The sequence below is a fragment of the Acipenser ruthenus genome, chromosome 9, assembly GCF_902713425.1.
Source record: "Acipenser ruthenus chromosome 9, fAciRut3.2 maternal haplotype, whole genome shotgun sequence".
Lineage (NCBI taxonomy): Eukaryota > Metazoa > Chordata > Actinopteri > Acipenseriformes > Acipenseridae > Acipenser > Acipenser ruthenus.
Window position 1 is genome coordinate 60,328,254 of NC_081197.1, and position 22,358 is coordinate 60,350,611.

The 22,358-nt window shown below is 44.2% G+C and overlaps 1 protein-coding gene across 1 annotated transcript in view; it reads left to right on the top strand.

Moving 5' to 3' along the window:
- Window positions 1-22,358, top strand: part of LOC117973000 (transmembrane protein 131-like) — a 72,660-nt gene that overhangs the window by 28,831 nt on the left and 21,471 nt on the right. Inside the window, exons 5-20 of the mRNA XM_059030385.1 lie at window positions 5,444-5,567; window positions 7,744-7,860; window positions 7,952-8,074; window positions 9,186-9,266; window positions 10,777-10,927; window positions 12,899-12,955; window positions 13,059-13,120; window positions 13,253-13,361; window positions 14,600-14,708; window positions 16,140-16,293; window positions 16,524-16,694; window positions 16,941-17,051; window positions 17,168-17,302; window positions 19,156-19,260; window positions 19,723-19,809; window positions 20,684-20,836. Of these exons, the coding sequence (XP_058886368.1) occupies window positions 5,444-5,567; window positions 7,744-7,860; window positions 7,952-8,074; window positions 9,186-9,266; window positions 10,777-10,927; window positions 12,899-12,955; window positions 13,059-13,120; window positions 13,253-13,361; window positions 14,600-14,708; window positions 16,140-16,293; window positions 16,524-16,694; window positions 16,941-17,051; window positions 17,168-17,302; window positions 19,156-19,260; window positions 19,723-19,809; window positions 20,684-20,836 (1,849 nt within the window). The remainder of the gene's footprint in view (window positions 1-5,443; window positions 5,568-7,743; window positions 7,861-7,951; window positions 8,075-9,185; window positions 9,267-10,776; window positions 10,928-12,898; window positions 12,956-13,058; window positions 13,121-13,252; window positions 13,362-14,599; window positions 14,709-16,139; window positions 16,294-16,523; window positions 16,695-16,940; window positions 17,052-17,167; window positions 17,303-19,155; window positions 19,261-19,722; window positions 19,810-20,683; window positions 20,837-22,358) is intronic.

Consider the following 22,358-nt stretch of genomic DNA (forward strand, 5'->3'; position numbering starts at 1 on the left):
TTGTGGTCCACCTGAGAATGAGAACACAAGTGCTCGTGCAGTGGCATTGTGGGTCCAGTGGGAGCCGCTGTGGTTCTTTTTCAGTGCTCAGATTGAAGAGTCAGTAGGTTTGGATTACATTTAGTTTTGCAGGCTTGTCTTCTACTTCCCAAATAAAACGAGAACAACATCCTCAACTGGTTCATCCCCTGAGCAATGCCACTACATTCCTGATAGTCAGTTACTAAAACCTTCAAAACCTTTTGAATTGGGTTTCGGAAGGTTTAAAAGCATGTCAGCGATTGGTTGCTAAACTTGCATCTTCTGTTTTTTAGTTTTGGTTTGTTAAAATGTGAGCACAAATCAAACAGTGGAGAGCTTGAATGCCTGCAACTGCTGCTTCGGTAAATGCAGTTCAGAGAAAGAACAGGTGCTCTCTATCAGTCCTGTCAACCATCCACATGGTAAGATGACTGCAACAACCCCACACTACACCATAGTGAGACACAAGACAACCCCACTCTACACCATAGTGAAACACACGACAACCCTACACTACACCATAGTGAAACACACGACAACCCTACACTACACCATAGCGAGACACACAACCCCCCTACACTACACCATAGCGAGACACACGACACCCCTACACTACACCATAGCGAGGCACACGACACCCCTACACTACACCATAGCGAGGCACACGACACCCCTACACTACACCATAGCGAGGCACACGACACCCCTACACTACACCATAGCGAGGCACACGACACCCCTACACTACACCATAGCGAGGCACACGACAAGACAACCCTACACTACACCATAGCGAGACACACGACCCTCCTAAACTACACCATAGTGAAACACACGACAACCCTACACTACACCATAGCGAGGCACACGACCCTCCTAAACTACACCATAGCGAGGCACACGACCCCCCTACACTACACCATAGCGAGGCACACGACACCCCTACACTACACCATAGCGAGGCTCACGACAACCCTACACTACACCATAGCGAGGCACACGACCCTCCTAAACTACACCATAGCGAGGCACACGACCCTCCTAAACTACACCATAGCGAGGCACACGACCCCCCTACACTACACCATAGCGAGGCACACGACCCTCCTAAACTACACCATAGCGAGGCTCACGACAACCCTACACTACACCATAGCGAGGCACACGACCCCCCTACACTACACCATAGCGAGGCACACGACCCTCCTAAACTACACCATAGCGAGGCACACGACCCTCCTAAACTACACCATAGCGAGGCACACGACCCCCCTACACTACACCATAGCGAGGCACACGACAACCCTACACTACACCATAGCGAGGCTCACGACAAGACAACCCTACACTACACCATAGCGAGGCACACGACACCCCTACACTACACCATAGCGAGGCTCATGACAAGACAACCCTACACTACACCATAGCGAGGCTCATGACAAGACAACCCTACACTACACCATAGCGAGGCACACGACACCCCTACACTACACCATAGCGAGGCACACGACAACCCTACACTACACCATAGCGAGGCACACGACAACCCTACACTACACCATAGCGAGACACACAAGACAACCCTACACTACACCATAGCGAGGCACACGACACCCCTAAACTACACCATAGCGAGACACACGACACCCCTACACTACACCATAGCGAGGCTCACGACAAGACACCCCTACACTACACCATAGCGAGGCACACGACACCCCTACACTACACCATAGCGAGGCACACGACACCCCTACACTACACCATAGCGAGGCACACGACACCCCTAAACTACACCATAGCGAGACACACGACACCCCTACACTACACCATAGCGAGACACACGACAACCCTACACTACACCATAGTGAGACACACGACAAGACAACCCTACACTACACCATAGCGAGACACACAAGACAACCCTACACTACACCATTGCGAGACACACGACAAGACAACCCTACACTACACCATAGCGAGGCACACGACACCCTACACTACACCATAGCGAGACACACAAGACAACCCTACACTACACCATAGCGAGACACACGACAAGACAACCCTACACTACACCATAGCGAGGCTCACGACAAGACAACCCTACACTACACCATAGCGAGGCACACGACACCCCTACACTACACCATAGCGAGGCTCACGACAACCCTACACTACACCATAGCGAGGCTCACGACAAGACACCCCTACACTACACCATAGCGAGGCACACGACACCCCTACACTACACCATAGCGAGGCACACGACAACCCTACACTACACCATAGCGAGGCACACGACAACCCTACACTACACCATAGCGAGACACACAAGACAACCCTACACTACACCATAGCGAGACACACGACAACCCTACACTACACCATAGCGAGGCTCACGACAACCCTACACTACACCATAGCGAGGCACACGACACCCCTACACTACACCATAGCGAGGCTCACGACAACCCTACACTACACCATAGCGAGGCTCACGACAAGACACCCCTACACTACACCATAGCGAGGCCCACGACACCCCTAAACTACACCATAGCGAGACACACGACACCCCTACACTACACCATAGCGAGACACACGACAACCCTACACTACACCATAGCGAGACACACGACAAGACAACCCTACACTACACCATAGCGAGGCACACGACAACCCTACACTACACCATAGCGAGACACACGACAAGACAACCCTACACTACACCATAGCGAGGCTCACGACAAGACAACCCTACACTACACCATAGCGAGGTACACGACACCCCTACACTACACCATAGCGAGACACACGACCCCCCTACACTACACCATAGTGAAAAACAGTAAAAGAAAATGCATCCCGCGCTGGTGTATGTGCAAATGGATTTCCAGTGTCCTGAACTGTCCGTGTGCTGGGACTGTGCTGTACAGAGGCAGAGATCTTCCTTCGGGAGGGGGAGGTGGAAAACCCTGATCCAGGGAATTGCACAAGCCTCCTGTATCGTAAAGAAATGACATCCTGTAACGGGTGAAAAAGCAAACATCAGCACACCAAGTAATTTCACGCAAAATTTCAAACATGAATAAAAAAATATACACTATATAGCGTATTTTCATAAAAATAACTAATCATTTGTAAGGGACATCCCTGTACTGTAGCAGCAATCCCTTTCTTGGTGCAGTGAGATTGTTTGTTATTTAGAAATCCAGAGAGGAGTTTAGAGACTTTGTTTTCCCCCTGTCAGCGCAATGAGAGAACAGCAGCCTTGTTATAAATGCATAATGTGCGGACTAATCTGTTTGAGCAACATGTACAATAAACACATAAATAAACCAATTCTCTTGGTGATCTGGTACTGATTAGTTTAAATGTCTTGATCTAGCTTCATTAGATACCCACTGATACCCATTAGAAAACAGGAGGCTGTTCCTGATGCACACAGCTCTCCCCGGTGAGGTAATCCGCCTGTGCACAGTATTGATTGGGAGGTGTAATAGCTCCAGTCTGTGCACAGTATTGATTGGGAGGTGTAATAGCTCCAGGCTGTGCACAGTATTGATTGGGAGGTGTAATAGCTCCAGGCTGTGCACAGTATTGATTGGGAGGTGTAATAGCTCCAGGCTGTGCACAGTATTGATTGGGAGGTGTAATAGCTCCAGGCTGTGCACAGTATTGATTGGGAGGTGTAATAGCTCCAGGCTGTGCACAGTATTGATTGGGAGGTGTAATAGCTCCAGTCTGTGCACAGTATTGATTGGGAGGTGTAATAGCTCCAGGCTGTGCACAGTATTGATTGGGATGTGTAATAGCTCCAGGCTGTGCACAGTATTGATTGGGAGGTGTAATAGCTCCAGGCTGTGCACAGTATTGATTGGGAGGTGACTTCTGCGTGCTGGTGTTACTACTGTGCAGAGATGTTCCTCTGGGAACTGGTTCAGATCCATCAAAGGGATGTCGCGGCAGATTGCTTTCTGGTGCTCTGAATAGACATTGATCAGTGTTAGGGAAGACCTGATCTTCGTTGGCATTTAAAATGCAAAATAGAGCATTTTAGGAGCCTTTTTATTTGTTCCCTAAAGGCTGTAATATTTGCATTCTGCAGTCATTTAAACTTGTACTGTAACCCATCTACGCTGGCTGTCTTTACAATAACCCCCCCCCCCCCCCCCCCCCACCTTTAAAGTAGTTTTGCTTTGGTTGCAAACAGAGTGTTGGCTTGGTTTGTTACAAGTCACTCACTGTCATTTTTGCACTGATCTGTTGATAGAGTTGCTGTAGTGAGGCTATGGTACACCCCGTGTGAAGTACGTACTTGTACATCACCTCTAAATAAAAACACTTGACACGTGCTTTTGGAGTGGAAGGGATTAATCCTGCAGTAAAGGGGGATTCGCGTGATTCTGTTTCACAGAGATTCTAACACTTTTTCAACCCCCATGCAGATGTGAAAAGAATGCATGTGCTGCAGTAACAGGTCCCAGTTAAATAGCGGTGCAATATGCATGTGCTGCAGTAACAGGTCCCAGTTAAATAGCTCTGCAATATGCATGTGCTGCAGTAACAGGTCCCAGTTAAATAGCTCTGCAATATGCATGTGCTGCAGTAACAGGTCCCAGTTAAATAGCTCTGCAATATGCATGTGCTGCAGTAACAGGTCCCAGTTAAATAGCGGTGCAATATGCATGTGCTGCAGTAACAGGTCCCAGTTAAATAGCGGTGCAATATGCATGTGCTGCAGTAACAGGTCCCAGTTAAATAGCGGTGCAATATGCTTGACTTGTAGAGAGTCTGAGTTGTGTGATTTGGTTTTATTATTTAAGTATTTTATTTATTCTCTAATATTGTATTTTGAATGATTTGAAATGTTGCCCTAAGAGGCTGCTGGCCTTTCAGGGATGGAAATAAGACCCCCATTCCACAGCAGTTTGATCCATTCCTGGTTTTACTATGCGGTTTAATAGAACACACCTGGGCTTGTTCTCTGTACACTGGGGCTAATCACGTTCGTAGTAAAACCTGGAGTCTTATTTCCATCCCTGCCTTATACTAAGTCTTAGTAAAACGTTGAAATACTTTTACTAAGATGTTTCGTATTTTAGCGTGTTTTTTCCCCTGTGCAAACAGTTTATCTCAGTTACTGGTTTCTAATATATTTAATCAACGTCTAATACACATTTTCAGAGGGTCATTTTTACAGCTTGCTTTTCCCATTGGAGAGGTTTAGTTTGTTTGTGATTGCTGATCAGAGCCTATAATGAATGCAGGGGTGGCCTTCATACTGAAGGTAGCTTTGCAGTCCTGAACCAGGAACGTAAGCAGTGGCTTGATTTGTGAGGGGGTCCCGTATCTGTCTAATTGAGTGTTGACACGCATCTCTTCTTTTTATCCCCTTTTTTTTTTTTTTTTGTAGGCCGGTTGGGATGCCAAAAATGGAAAAAGTTTACTTGCACAATCCAAGTTCAGAAGAAACTATTATTTTAGTATCAATATCAGCAACAACATCGCACTTTCACGCATCTTTTTTTCAGAATAGGGTAAGTTTGCTTTTTGTTTGCTTGTGTCATGTGTGTGTTTATTTATTTAAGCTTTGTCAACACCTTGCTTCAATAAATAAGAAAAGAATACTGTAGAACAGTGTGGGACCGGGCTCTTTCTGTAGAACAGCGTGGGACCGGGCTCTTTCTGTAGAACAGCGTGGGACCGGGCTCTTTCTGTAGAACAGCGTGGGACCGGGCTCTTTCTGTAGAACAGCGTGGCTCTTTCTGTAGAACAGCGTGGGACCGGGCTCTTTCTGTAGAACAGCGTGGGACCGGGCTCTTTCTGTAGAACAGCGTGGGACCGGGCTCTTTCTGGACCAGGCTCTTTCTGGAGAACAGTGTGGGACCGGGCTCTTTCTGGACCGGGCTGTTTCTGTAGAACAGTGTGGGACCGGGCTGTTTCTGTAGAACAGTGCGGGACCGGGCTGTTTCTGTAGAACAGCGCGGGACCGGGCTGTTTCTGTAGAACAGCGCGGGACCGGGCTGTTTCTGTAGAACAGCGTGGGATCGGGCTCTTTCTGTAGAACAGCGTGGGACCGGGCTGTTTCTGTAGAACAGTGTGGGACCGGGCTGTTTCTGTAGAACAGTGTGGGCTCTTTCTGGACCGGGCTGTTTCTGTAGAACAGTGTGGGACTGGGCTGTTTCTGTAGCTTTCATTTGTTTCATGTTGCGACGATGCAATCCCTGTTAAAATGTAAAAAATGAGAAATATAATATTCACACATCATTGCAAACTATGATGTCTGTGCCCCAGAAATATATGTGAATTCCTAATTGAACACGAGTGGTTTATTTTTTGCTTAATTACCTTTCAAAGTATTGCCAAATAACTATTGCGTGTACAGAGTTCTTGGAATTCAGTGGAGAGTTGGGTATAGGGTTAGCAGCATGAGTAGTCATGTGATGTGTAATAAATTGCACTGCAGTGCACCTGTCTTTGACCATTCATCAAGGGCTGTCCCAAACTCTCAGGAGTCCCCTGTTTTTAGTGGGTTAGTGCAGATTATACCTCTGCTGTAGGTCAGTAACTGGAGACGGTGTGAACTAAGCTGTTAGATTTTAATAATAATGTCTAAACATCTCTCTCCCTTACACAGCAGCCTTCAAATTAGCATCAATTTGAAACCCCTTTCATAAGCACTGTGCAGCTCCCTGTTTGAGATGGTATTAAACCCCTTCCCTAGCACTGTGCAGCTCCCTGTTTGAGATGGTATTGATTAAACCCCTTTCCTAGCACTGTGCAGATCCCTGTTTGAGATGGTATTAAACCCCTTTCCTAGCACTGTGCAGCTCCTTGTTTGAGATGGTATTGATTAAACCCCTTTCCTAGCACTGTGCAGATCCCTGTTTGAGATGGTATTGATTAAACCCCTTCCCTAGCACTGTGCAGATCCCTGTTTGAGATGGGATTAAACCCATTTCCTAGCACTGTGCAGATCCCTGTTTGAGATGGTATTGATTAAACCCCTTCCCTAGCACTGTGCAGATCCCTGTTTGAGATGGGATTAAACCCCTTTCCTAGCACTGTGCAGATCCCTGTTTGAGATGGTATTGATTAAACCCCTTCCCTAGCACTGTGCAGATCCCTGTTTGAGATGGGATTAAACCCATTTCCTAGCACTGTGCAGATCCCTGTTTGAGATGGTATTAAACCCCTTTCCTAGCACTGTGCAGATCCCTGTTTGAGATGGTATTGATTAAACCCCTTTCCTAGCACTGTGCAGCTCCTTGTTTGAGATGGTATTGATTAAACCCCTTTCCTAGCACTGTGCAGATCCCTGTTTGAGATGGTATCGATTAAACCCCTTTCCTAGCACTGTGCAGCTCCTTGTTTGAGATGGTATTGTTAAACATGTCACACGGCTGCATGCAGAAGGCACTGACTTGTAACCAGAATGCAATCAGCTGTCTCGTGCAGCACAATACAGCAGCTTCAGTGTGTTCTGAATAGCACTTAACCTTTCTGTTGATCTCGTATCACAAACGCTGTGAGGTCCTGTTGTAAGGCTGCCTCCTCTCTGTGTTTAATCTGGTTCATTTGGAGTGTTTGTCTTGAATAAAGCCAAGTTAATCTGTTTTAATGATGGGTTTACTGCATGTTTCAGAAAAGTACACACTGATCTTAAGTATTAACTGATTTAGCTTTTTAAGTATTTCATCTTTTCTCTGACAGATTATTCCACCAGGAGGAAACACGTCTTTTGACGTGGTGTTTCTCGCCCGAGTCGTTGGGAATGTAGAAAATACTTTATTTATTAACACGTCCCACCATGGAGTGTTTACATACCAGGTAAGAGCTGCATTGAAGTGGCCCGTAAGTACTTGATCTTCACTGTGAGCGGTTTCTCAGTCGCCTGTCTTTTTGTTTCCCCGCTCCTCAGGTGTTTGGTGTTGGGATACCTAACCCTTACAGATTGCGACCCTTCATTGGGGCAAGGGTTCCTGTAAATAGCAGTTTTTCCCCTTTAATAAACATTCACAACCCACACAGTGAACCATTGCAGGTAAGATTAACAGGGGGGCGGGGGGGGGGGGGGGTGCTGATTTTCCTCAGTGATTCTGAAGTTGTCCTATCCCATCCAAAATGTGTTCAAATAACATGCAAATAATAATTGTCAAACACACACTGCAATTCTTTCTTGGCAAAATGCCTGCTTTCCAATAAACGTAAGTTCAAATGATATTGGGAAGGTTTGTTTTGATTACGTTTTAGGGCATTTTGGGATGTTTGAAGTGCTGTTTTTGCTTGATGCTTGTCAGACATCACAGTAATTGTGGTGACAGGTGTAATGAAGATGATTCCATGTGCTGCACGGTATCTCAGCACAGTGAAGCGTGTTTCACTCACACAGAGTGCAAAATAAAAACACAGAGTACACAAAACCATGAAGTGGTGTTTGAGATCCCTGGCATGGTTCATCTAGTGAGACGCCCGTGTTGAAACATGGCAAGAACATCTCCAGGTTGTGATGCCTGATGTAACCCAGGCCACTCTTTACATACTGAATGGCAGGACTGCATTATTCCCTCGCTCTTTACTGAATGGCATAACTGCATTATTCCCTCACTCTTTACATACTGAATGGCAGGACTGCATTATTCCCTCACTCTTTACATACTGAATGGCAGGACTGCATTATTCCCTCACTCTTTACATACTGAATGGTAGGACTGCATTATTCCCTCACTCTTTACTGAATGGCAGGACTGCATTATTCCCTAACTCTTTACATACCGAATGGCAGGACTGCATTATTCCATCACTCTTTACTGAATGGCAGGACTGCATTACTCCCTCACTCTTTACTGAATGGCAGGACTGCATTATTCCCTCACTCTTTTCTGAATGGCATGACTGCATTATTCCCTCACTCTACTGAATGGATTTTTCCCTCACTCTTTACTGAATGGCAGGACTGCATTATTCCCTCACTCTTTACTGAATGGCAGGACTGCATTATTCGCTGCCATGCGACCCACACGTCCCGTTGCAGTCGTTATTTCACTGAGAGTTTCAGAATCTGGGGATGCCTGTGTGTGTGTTTCTGGTTCTGATCATCTCTCTGGTAATGTGCTAAATATGAAGAGTGCGTTTCCTGCTTTGTTCTCTCTCAGGTGGTAGAAATGTACTCGAGTGGGGGTGATCTGCATCTAGAACTACCGACAGGCCAGCAGGGGGGCACCAGGAGATTATGGGTGTGTGTCCACTCTCTCTCATTACTGTGCAGCACTGTGAATCTGTTATACATGACTGTGTGTGTGTGTGTGTGTGTGTGTGTGTGTGTGTGTGTGTGTGTGTCCACTCTCTTTCATTACTGTGCAGCACTGTGAATCTGTTATACATGACTGTGTGTGTGTGTGTCCACTCTCTTTCATTACTGTGCAGCACTGTGAATCTGTTACACATGACTCTGTGTGTGTGTGTCCCCACTCTCTTTCATTACTGTGCAGCACTGTGAATCTGTTATACATGACTGTGTGTGTGTGTGTGTGTGTGTGTGTGTGTGTGTGTGTCCACTCTCTTTCATTACTGTGCAGCACTGTGAATCTGTTATACATGACTGTGTGTGTGTGTGTCCACTCTCTTTCATTACTGTGCAGCACTGTGAATCTGTTACACATGACTCTGTGTGTGTGTGTCCCCACTCTCTTTCATTACTGTGCAGCACTGTGAATCTGTTATACATGACTGTGTGTGTCCACTCGCTTTCATTACTGTGCAGCACTGTGAATCTGTTATACATGTCTGTGCATACTGTGTGTGTGTGTGTCCACTCTCTTTCATTACTGTGCAGCACTGTGAATCTGTTATACATGACTGTGTGTGTGTGTGTGTCCCCACTCTCTTTCATTACTGTGCAGCACTGTGAATCTGTTATACATGTCTGTGTGTGTGTCCCCACTCTCTTTCATTACTGTGCAGCACTGTGAATTGGTTATACATGTCTGTGCATACTGTGTGTGTGTTTTGTTTTTTGTATGTTCTTGGCAATTTCACATTGCAAAAAAGTTTTAAAAATTATGGTAAAGAGGCTGTATTTGAGGAGGATGTTCCCAAAGAATATAAAGAACAATTATCGCAAACGTTTAAATGGAAGTCAGACTTACATTTCCAGTTAATTATGTTTCCACATACAAGTTTCTATTAACATATTAAAATGAGAGCCCACAGGAAGCACTGCACTGACCTTTACCTTCCTGGGGATTGGGCTGGGAGATGGTGTGGGCAAACAGTAGCACTTCAGCACCCCCTAGTGGTCAGCCTGGTGCGTGCAGGCAGAGACTTTCTGGCTGGACTTGATAACCTCTTGTTCTGACAGCTGATCTTCAGTCTCCGCTAAGTTGGTTGCCATGATGAGGTAACATTCAAATTGTGTAGAAAAAAGGGGGGTACAATTGATAAACAATAGGTCAAAAAATTTAGGGATACAGAAAAGAAGTCTCCTATTGCATAGGAGTTACACCCATTCCAGGTTTTACAAGGAGCTTGATTAGCCCCAGTGTATAGATAACAAGTTTGGGTGTCTCTTATTGAACTCATAGTGAAACCAGCAATGGATCACACTGCTATGCAGTGGGAGTCTCATTGCCATCCCTGCAATGTAAACTCTATTGGTTCACATGTGCAGCAGCTCAGCGCTCGGTTCGAAACGTGTTTTCACGCAGGCCAATGCAATTCTGTCTCTTTCTTTTAAATGCAATACAGGAAATTCCACCATTCGAAACAAAGGGTGTAATGAGGGCCAGCTTCTCATCACGAGACGCTGATAATCACACAGCCTTCATTCGAATCAAAACCAACGCCTCGGATGATGCAGAGTTCATCATACTGCCGGTGGAGGTGGAGGTGACAACAGGTAGGGGTGCATTCAAATATTCACACTGAATGAGCAGCTGGAGGTGAGCACAGCTAGGGCTGCATTCAAATATTCACACTGAATGAGCAGCTGGAGGTGAGCACAGCTAGGGCTGCATTCAGATATTCACACTGAATGAGCAGCTGGAGGTGAGCACAGCTAGGGCTGCATTCAGATATTCACACTGAATGAGCAGCTGGAGGTGAGCACAGCTAGGGCTGCATTCAGATATTCACACTGAATGAGCAGCTGGAGGTGAGCACAGCTCAGATATTCACACTGAATGAGCAGCTGGAGGTGAGCACAGCTAGGGCTGCATTCAGATATTCACACTGAATGAGCAGCTAGAGGTGAGCGCAGCTAGGGCTGCATTCAGATATTCACACTGAATGAGCAGCTGGAGGTGAGCACAGCTCAGATATTCACACTGAATGAGCAGCTGGAGGTGAGCACAGCTCGGGCTGCATTCAGATATTCACACTGAATGAGCAGCTGGAGGTGAGCACAGCTCAGATATTCACACTGAATGAGCAGCTGGAGGTGAGCACAGCTAGGGCTGCATTCAGATATTCACACTGAATGAGCAGCTGGAGGTGAGCACAGCTCAGATATTCACACTGAATGAGCAGCTGGAGGTGAGCACAGCTCGGGCTGCATTCAGATATTCACACTGAATGAGCAGCTGGAGGTGAGCACAGCTCAGATATTCACACTGAATGAGCAGCTGGAGGTGAGCACAGCTAGGGCTGCATTCAGATATTCACACTGAATGAGCAGCTGGAGGTGAGCACAGCTAGGGCTGCATTCAGATATTCACACTGAATGAGCAGCTGGAGGTGAGCACAGCTAGGGCTGCATTCAGATATTCACACTGAATGAGCAGCTGGAGGTGAGCACAGCTCAGATATTCACACTGAATGAGCAGCTGGAGGTGAGCACAGCTAGGGCTGCATTCAGATATTCACACTGAATGAGCAGCTAGAGGTGAGCGCAGCTAGGGCTGCATTCAGATATTCACACTGAATGAGCAGCTGGAGGTGAGCACAGCTCAGATATTCACACTGAATGAGCAGCTGGAGGTGAGCACAGCTCGGGCTGCATTCAGATATTCACACTGAATGAGCAGCTGGAGGTGAGCACAGCTCAGATATTCACACTGAATGAGCAGCTGGAGGTGAGCACAGCTAGGGCTGCATTCAGATATTCACACTGAATGAGCAGCTGGAGGTGAGCACAGCTAGGGCTGCATTCAGATATTCACACTGAATGAGCAGCTGGAGGTGAGCACAGCTAGGGCTGCATTCAGATATTCACACTGAATGAGCAGCTGGAGGTGAGCACAGCTAGGGCTGCATTCAGATATTCACACTGAATGAGCAGCTGGAGGTGAGCACAGCTAGGGCTGCATTCAGATATTCACACTGAATGAGCAGCTGGAGGTGAGCACAGCTAGGGCTGCATTCAGATATTCACACTGAATGAGCAGCTGGAGGCGAGCACAGGTAGGGCTGCATTCAGATATTCACGCTGAATGAGCAGCTGGAGGTGAGCACAGCTCAGATATTCACGCTGAATGAGCAGCTGGAGGTGAGCACAGGTAGGGCTGCATTCAGATATTCACACTGAATGAGCAGCTGGAGGTGAGCACAGCTAGGGCTGCATTCAGATATTCACACTGAATGAGCAGCTGGAGGTGAGCACAGCTCAGATATTCACACTGAATGAGCAGCTGGAGGTGAGCACAGGTAGGGCTGCATTCAGATATTCACGCTGAATGAGCAGCTGGAGGTGAGCACAGGTAGGGCTGCATTCAGATATTCACACTGCAGTGTGTGTGTGCGTGAGGTAATGAGGTGGTATGAAAGTTTCAGTTTTACTCCCAATGTATTTCTTAAGTGATGTATTAAAAGCATTCCTGTATGTATTTGATTAATGAGAAGCACTAAAATATCACATTTTCATTTGTTCCAGAGCCTGGAATTTATTCTTCTATAGAAATGTTAGACTTTGGTACATTGAGATCACAAGGTAAAGTATCCTTATTTAGTTTATTTTAGTTTTTACATTGTTTTACAAGTTTGTAATACCGATTTTTTTTTTTTTTTTTTTTTTTTTTTTTGTTTTGTTACAGATCAACCTAAAGTCTTAAATCTACATCTACTCAATTCAGGAACAAAAGATGTACCAATAACAGTAAGTAGCTGGTGTTAAAAAGACATGTGGTGGTGGTGGTGGTGGTGTTCTTGTTCTTGTTCTTGTTCTTGTTCTTGTTCTTGTTCTTGTTCTTGTTCATTGAAAACTGATTTGATGTTTCTGGTTTTGCAGAGTGTCAGACCAACACCATCAAATGAAGCTATTACAATAGACTTTAAGCCAATAACATTAAAAGCAGGCGAAAGTAAATATACCAAAGTTGCAAGTATTAGTTTTGATGGTAAGTCATGCTCTGTTGTTTTGATGGGAAGTCATGCTCTATTGTTTTGATGGTAAGTCATTCTCTGTTGTTTTGATGGGAAGTCATGCTCTATTGTTTTGATGGTAAGTCATGCTCTATTGTTTTGATGGGAAGTCATGCTCTATTGTTTTGATGGGAAGTCATGCTGTATTGTTTTGATGGTAAGTCATGCTGTATTGTTTTGATGGGAAGTCATGCTCTATTGTTTTGATGGGAAGTCATGCTCTATTGTTTTGATGGGAAGTCATGCTCTATTGTTTTGATGGGAAGTCATGCTCTATTGTTTTGATGGGAAGTCATGCTCTATTGTTTTGATGGGAAGTCATGCTCTATTGTTTTGATGGGAAGTCATGCTCTATTGTTTTGATGGGAAGTCATGCTGTATTTGTTTTGATGGTAAGTCATGCTCTATTGTTTTGATGGGAAGTCATGCTCTATTGTTTTGATGGGAAGTCATGCTGTATTGTTTTGATGGTAAGTCATGCTGTATTGTTTTGATGGTAAGTCATGCTGTATTGTTTTCTGAAGTCTGAAATGTGTCTCGTTCAAAATCTGAAAAATAAACTCATGGCTTTGTCAGGATTCTTTTGTTTTACCTAATTTATTCACAAAAGAATAATCTGTAACTGGTTATAATAAGTAGGATTTCAACTATAAATATTGTTTGTCTGACACAGGTCAGCATTTGCAGTCTTTGAAGTGTTGAGCCACAAGCACATGCAGTGTGTTATATGAAGCACACTCACAAGCACATGCAGTGTGTTATATGAAGCACACTCACAAGCACATGCAGTGTGTTATATGAAGCGCACTCACAAGCACATGCAGTGTGTTATATGAAGCGCACTCACAAGCACATGCAGTGTGTTATATGAAGCGCACTCACAAGCACATGCAGTGTGTTATATGAAGCGCACTCACAAGCACATGCAGTGTGTTATATGAAGCGCACTCACAAGCACATGCAGTGTGTTATATGAAGCGCACTCACAAGCACATGCAGTGTGTTATATGAAGCGCACTCACAAGCACATGCAGTGTGTTATATAAAGCACATTGTTATAGGATACCTACATGCAGGCTTTGAAGACATAGATCCGTCTTGGTATGTTTTTGTTCTTTTTGAGAGTAATCAGGAATAATAAAATGAATTGAGACAGCAGATGTGGTTCAGCTCTCGTACGGATTCACGAAGATTCCTTCTGTTTGTTTTGCAGCTTCAAAAGCAAAAAGATCGGCCCAGTTTTCTGGAAAAATAACAGTTAAAGCAAAAGAGAAAAGTTACTCAAAACTTGAAATTCCATACCAAGCTGACGTTTTAGAAGGGTAAGTTTATATTTTAGTATGCAAATCCCAACTGTGCTGTTCTGTGTACCTTCCAAAAGAATCAGATATGCACAGACAAGTCCTGGAAAATTACCAGTTTGCAAAGAATCCACCTGTATCTCTTGATGTGGCAGGTGTTTGAGCTGCCTGTATCTCTTGAGGTGGCTGGTGTTTGAGCTGCCTGTATCTCTTGAGGTGGCTGGTGTTTGAGCTGCCTGTATCTCTTGAGGTGGCAGGTGTTTGAGCTGCCTGTATCTCTTGAGGTGGCAGGTGTTTGAGCTGCCTGTATCTCTTGAGGTGGCAGGTGTTTGTGATTGTTCGTAGAGATACATCATGTCTGGTAAATCATGTTTTATGTCATCTTTTTTGGTCTGTTTCCAACTAGTACCTGTTTGTAATCTGTGGGAACAGAAGAGAGTCAACTGCTAATTCTTATTCTTGTGTTTTGTTTTCCAATGTTCTGGTATGTTTAACATAGAGGCACACAAATTAAAATATCTTGATTGATTGATTGTATTTCAAAGATACATCTGATGAAATGGTAACTATTTTAAAATGTGTTGAAGAGCTAATGATGTGCACCAAGCAGTGCCACAGTAATGCCCATATTGATGATATCTGTGTCGTTAGGATGATGTGCACTAAGCAGTGCCACAGTAATGCCCATATTGATGATATCTGTGTTAGGATGATATGCAATAAGCAGTGCCACAGTAATGCCCATATTGCTGATATCTGTGTTAGGATGATATGCAATAAGCAGTGCCACAGTAATGCCCATATTGCTGATATCTGTGTTAGGATGATATGCAATAAGCAGTGCCACAGTAATGCCCATATTGCTGATATCTGTGTTAGGATGATATGCAATAAGCAGTGCCACAGTAATGCCCATATTGCTGATATCTGTGTTAGGATGATATGCAATAAGCAGTGCCACAGTAATGCCCATATTGCTGATATCTGTGTTAGGATGATGTGCAATAAGCAGTGCCACAGTAATGCCCATATTGCTGATATCTGTGTTAGGATGATATGCAATAAGCAGTGCCACAGTAATGCCCATATTGCTGATATCTGTGTTAGGATGATGTGCAATAAGCAGTGCCACAGTAATGCCCATATTGCTGATATCTGTGTTAGGATGATGTGCAATAAGCAGTGCCACAGTAATGCCCATATTGCTGATATCTGTGTTAGGATGATATGCAATAAGCAGTGCCACAGTAATGCCCATATTGCTGATATCTGTGTTAGGATGATGTGCAATAAGCAGTGCCACAGTAATGCCCATATTGCTGATATCTGTGTTAGGATGATGTGCAATAAGCAGTGCCACAGTAATGCCCATATTGCTGATATCTGTGTTAGGATGATATGCAATAAGCAGTGCCACAGTAATGCCCATATTGCTGATATCTGTGTCGTTAGGTACCTGGGGTTCGACCACACTGCTACGCTGTTCCACATCAGGGACAGCCCCACAGACCCAGTGGAAAGGGCAGTCTACCTGACCAACACTTTCAACTTTGCCATTCGAATTCATAATGTTTCGTTGCCAGAAGAGGCGAAATCAATGTTCAGTGTAAGTGCTGGTCTGAGGCATGCGTTCTGATAGATTTGGTTTGAAGTTTATCATTGCAAAACGTTTATAAATGCAAAACGTTACCATGTCGGAGATTAACAGCTTTTATGTTTTTAACCTCTTTCTGAAATAACAGCATTGGTTATTTTGGCTTCTCGCCTGAGTTAATTATTGCCCTGCTGTTTTAAAACAAAAAAAACAAACAAATGATGTGTTTTTCTTCATCACAGGTGCTGAACTTCAGTGCACCGATTCTAGTTCCTCCTCATGAGTCCCGCTACATATTCTCTCTCCACTTCACCCCTGCCCGTCCCTCTATTCACATAGACAGCAACATCCTGCTCATCACCAACGCTTCCAAATTCCACCTGCCTGTGAGGGCTTATACAGGCTTTCTAGAGGCAAGTGCTGCTGTTCTCTATTACTGTCTCCCTGCAATATTGTACCACACCCCCCCACCAAGGTCCAGCTGCCCCCAGCCTGCCTGTAGCCACAGCTGCTGCAGCAGTGTTGTGTCGCTGCTAGGGTCTTTCTGGTTCAGGATGAAGGAGTCTCTGCGGTAGTCATGGGGACTCTTAATGATGTGGATTTTAGGTAATCAGGGCAGTTACTAAGTAATACTCCTCTCTGTGCTTGTCCTTTTACAGCCATTTGTCCTTCCACCAAGCTTGGAAGAACGGTTCCTAGACTTCAGTGTACTGAGTGTCACAGAGTCCAGCAGCATTCTGTTTGCTGTCATTAACAGTAACCCTATTGAGGTAAAGCAATACTGTACCATCGGCTTTTGTATTGTTTTGTGTTTTTCTAGCCTGCATTTCTGCTATCGCACCAATTCCTTTATGCAGTATGTCTCTGTTTTCCTTTTCTTTTAAAGCTGGCAGTAAAATCCTGGCATGTCATAGGGGACAGTCTGACGATAGAGCTGCTAAAGTCAGACAAAGGCAACAAAACCACCATCCTGGACAGAATTCAGCAGCTACAAAATAGCACTTTATCAGACCAAACAACAGTAAGTGCCCCTTTGCTGTATTCTTTGGAGATTGGGGTGTTTTGTTTGCTCTTTGAAACCAAGTAGAGAGGTAATTGTTCCTTAAGCATTGATTTATGAATGTGTATTTATTTATTTATTTATTTATTTATTTATTTATTTTTCATATGAATAAATGATACGTGGTTTGCATGCCTTGCTTTGAAGCAGTCTGTTGCTCTTGTGGTCAAAGCATGTCCAGGTGAAATATCCCAGAAAGTGCAAGTCTAATATGCAGTACAGCTTGAGAGCCAGGCATCCAAACTAAGAGCTTTCCTTAACCTTTAGAAGCTTTAAAACTTGAAAAGCGTGACTTTCTCCAGCTTCTACTACCTTACTGCAGTATGAGGAGAGTGCTGGTGAATCTGATTCACGGCGTTGATTCAGACTGCTCTTCTACCTTACTGCAGTATGAGAGTGCTGGTGAATCAGATGCACAACGTTGATTCAGACTGCTCTTCTACCTTACTGCAGTATGAGGAGAGTGCTGGTGAATCAGACGCACAGCGTTGATTCAGACTGCTCTTCTACCTTACTGCAGTATGAGGAGAGTGCTGGTGAATCAGACCCACAACGTTGATTCAGACTGCTCTTCTACCTTACTGCAGTATGAGGAGAGTGCTGGTGAATCAGACGCACAGCGTTGATTCAGACTTCTCTTCTACCTGACTGCAGTATGAGGAAAGTGCTGGTAAATCAGACGCACAGCGTTGATTCAGACTGCTCTTCTACCTTACTGCAGTATGAGGAGAGTGCTGGTGAATCACACGCACAGCGTTGATTCAGACTTCTCTTCTACCTTACTGCAGTATGAGGAAAGTGCTGGTAAATCAGACGCACAGCGTTGATTCAGACTGCTCTTCTACCTTACTGCAGTATGAGGAGAGTGCTGGTGAATCAGACCCACAACGTTGATTCAGACTGCTCTTCTACCTTACTGCAGTATGAGGAGAGTGCTGGTGAATCAGACGCACGGCATTGATTCAGACTGCTCTGCTCTACCCGTTGTATTCCTATTCCTCGCAAGCTCACAGTTATGGGGGCTGCAGTTTTCTGCAGAACTTTGTCATTGCTGTGCTTGTGCAGAGGATTATCCTTGTGTTAATGTCAGATTATGTGCAAATCTGATTTGATTAATGGTCAGAAATAATACTTGTTTGGAACAATTAGCTTGATCCTGAAGCCTTGGCTAAACTGCACAGTAACACGGATCAAAATGCACACTGACAGCAATTCCATTTCCTGCTGCCCAGGCGGCACTTTGAAGCCACTGAACTGAGTTTGCTGACGCTCAGTCTTCTATTCAATTGCAAATCCAGTTCCAGCACCTGTGTTGGAATACCATTCATATTTGATGTTGGTTCAGTTGAAAGAAAAAGAAATGCCACGGTGACAAGATGATTCATAGGATTACGCTGGTTTCCTTCAGCTGTTGCCTTGTGTCTTGGCTTTTTATTGGGAATGAATGAACGGAAAAGTGCCAGGGATCTATTGGACATGTAGGTAACTGGCTTGTAGGCAGGTCACTGACTTGCCTTGCACAGTATTGATCGAAACAATAATCTTTACAAGAATGCTAAATACACAAGCCTCTTGCAAGTATTGACACAAATGAATGCGTTTGCAGTGCCTGTCACACATGTAACAACTATCCTGTGTAAAATGTGTTTGTTCATGCAGTGGGGAATCATAAGCCTGCTGCCGCACTGATTAAGTGTTGTGCCCCAGTCATGTTTGTGGGTAAAATAAACTGCCTTCGTTCAGCAGTGTTTGCAGGTTCCTTTGGGGAATGACTTGTAGGTAAATCTGTAATGATGTGTCGATGATTTTCACAGGTAATACTGGCTTCAGGTTACTATGCAGTGTTCAGGGTCACACTCACTGCAAAGGAACTCGAAGGAACATATGATGGAGCAATACAAATTACAACAGATTATGAGGTAACGCATATGTACAGTGTGTGAGTGGATATGTGTGGATATAGATAGGTACACATGTGTCATTCTTTGTTGTACTGTGTAGACACCAAATTATCTCAATGTGAATAATGAACCCATGGAGGGAAACCACAGTTGGGTTCATATGGAGTTCGAATTCAGATCTAATGTTTCGATCTTTGAAACAGACCCTCCCCAGGCTGTTGCTGTTGAATACACAAACTGGGACTGAATCTGAGAATATGCTGGTGATACCAGTATTGTGGCTTCATAAAAATGTCACGTAACCAACTAGCATACAAAAATGTTCAGTCGTGTTTTCATATGTACAGTAATGTGTCAGGTCTATTTGTGGTACAGTTTGTTTTATGATTTGCTGGCCCCTGTTTTTATGGAGCAGTGTAATACGAGTCAGTGTGTGTGCAATGTACCTCAGCTCAGTGTTCTCCCGTCTCTGTTTTACAGATATTAACAGTACCAGTGAAAGCTGTTGTCGCTGTGGGCACCCTAACCAGCTCACCCAAGCACATTGTTCTTCCAACTTCCTTTCCGGTAAGGGAACAATGAATATTTGTATTTGGAAATTCAAGATTTACTTTCTTAGGAATGGATGGAAGATGGTTTAATAACACCTGCTTGTAGATTGAAGGGATCTTGTCCGCAGAAGCTGATATGTTGTGTTTAGTTTGCTGGATATCTACCTGCATACAAATACTGGCTATGCTTACAACACAGCATTGATACTCCTGAAACTGCCCCACTGTTTTTGACATGGGCTTACAGCAGACTTCAAAGTGCCAGTGTGTGTGTGTGTGTCATGTTACATTCATTCAGAATGAGCTACAGCATGCTGATAATTTGATGTCACACATCACAGCATCTGTACTGTTAATTATTTACAAGCACTTGAAACATTCCAATTGTAATCACATAATCATGGTCCTGTGGGTGTCAGCAGATGCCATTGAAGAGTCTGCTGTGCTTTGAGACTTCTTGCATGATTTGTTAAAATGGTTTTTGTTAAGTTGATGTACTTGTATTAAAGTTTACTCTGAATATGTGCTGTGTTTGAGGAGGTTGTTCTCCCTTGTCAGCCAGTGTAATGACCAGCATCATTGTTTCACTGCCTGGAGTCATGTGAACAGTCACTTCAAGTGTTATAAAAAAGTCTGGTCCTTCAGTTGTTTTTGAGGCTGCACAATAATATCGTAGATGAGCAAGAAGGGTATTTAATTGAGCCGCACTTTAAACAGAATCTAGAATTATATCTATATATATATATATATATATATATAGCATCCAAACCGTTAAACATATGCTGGCTCATATCCTTTAGTGTGACCTGTTTAAAGTCCTTTGTCTGTCTGTGTGAGGTCCTTGAAGACACATGTGTGTACTAATATCAGCATTGCTGTGTCTTTCTCAGGGGAAAGTCGTTCATCAGAGTTTTAACATACAGAGTTCCTTCTCACAGAAGGTGAAACTACAGCACATCCGTTCTGTCACAGAGGACGTGCGCTTTTACTACAAGCGCTTAAAGAGTAATAAGGACGACTTGGAACCAAGAAGAAAATCCAAGGTGTGTTGCCTTATTTCCTGTATTGCAGAGCGCGTGCTTTACACTGATTTACTGTACATGCTGTTGAGACATGCTTGAGTTTGGGCTTATTTGGGAGTTTGGGCATGTCTTTCTATTGAAGCTTGTGAGGTGTATGACTTGTCAATGCTTAGTTGGATTGATCTGAAACTGTGCAGACGGTTTCGCAGGAGTGGGGTAACAGTATGGAGGGCAGTTTCTAGTGATGAGCGATTAATCGAAAATAAGGTTAATTTCCGATTTATTAAATTAAAAACTGAAACTGACTTCGAACGATTAATAAACTGCACAATCAATTTCGATCGATTATTATACTGTAAAACTTCACAGCTTCTTTATGGTCACTCATCATAAAAGGTACTTCTGCGTGTCAGCCACTTTGGATTCCAGCGATTCGCTTAGGGCAACCACTGAAGCTGCTGTCAGTCAAGGAAACCGCGAGACCCGCCCTCCTGTAAAGCTCCCATAATGCATACAAACAAAAGCATACAGGAGCGTAGCGTATGAGAACTCTTCGTTACAGTACTTCTCAGGCTCTCGAGTGGTGCATCCGGTAAAGGCGCTCCGCGTGGAGTGCAGGGTGCGCTCTACAGCCTGGACGTCGATTCCACAGCCAACCGTGGACGGGAGCTCCCAGGGGGCGGCGCACAATTGGTCAAGCGTCACCCGGGGGGGTTTAGGTCGGCCAGGGAGTCCTCGGCTCACCGCGCACCAGCGACCCCTGTAGTCAGGCGCCTGTGGGCTTGCCTGTAAGCTGTCCGAGAGCTGCGTTGTCCTCTGATGCAGTAGCTCTTGGGTGGCTGCATGGCGAGTCCGCAGTGTGAAAAAAAGCGGTTGGCTAACGGCACATGTTTCGGAGGACAGCGTGTGTTCGTCTTCGCCCTCCCGAGTCAGCGCAGGGGTGGTAGCGGTGAGCTGAGCTTAAAAAATAATTGGCCATTCTAAATTGGGAGAAAATAATAAAAATAATTGGCAACATCTAAATTTAAAAAAAAGTAATAATTAAATAAATAATTAAATACTTGTCAGAGAAAGGAGGTGAGCGAGTGTTTAAATACTGTAAGTTCATAAATACAAACTATTTTTTATTTTGTTTACACATTCATCAATCACCTTATTAATGACTTTTCGTTCAGCAAGAGAAAACCAGCGGATATTAAATGATATAAATACAGGGTCAGTCCATGTCAGATCAGTCCCCCTCCAAACAGAAGCTTCATGGATGTTCATATGAATATGTATTTATAAGTGAGCTCCCCAGTTCTTGTATTGTTTCACTTGTATGTCTCTGTTATTGTTGACTCGGTTTCTCATTTTAGTCTAGTCAGTTAGGCAGCTTAAGAAATTACTTTTATGTGTTTAAATAAAACAAAAAGGTTTCAAATTACAGTTTCTTGTACTATGTTTCATTTAATACATGCAACGTAATACAAGAAATAATGGCAGCCAGAAACAAAAGATTATAAAAATAATTGTAATTATTAATTACTAACAATTATCTTTA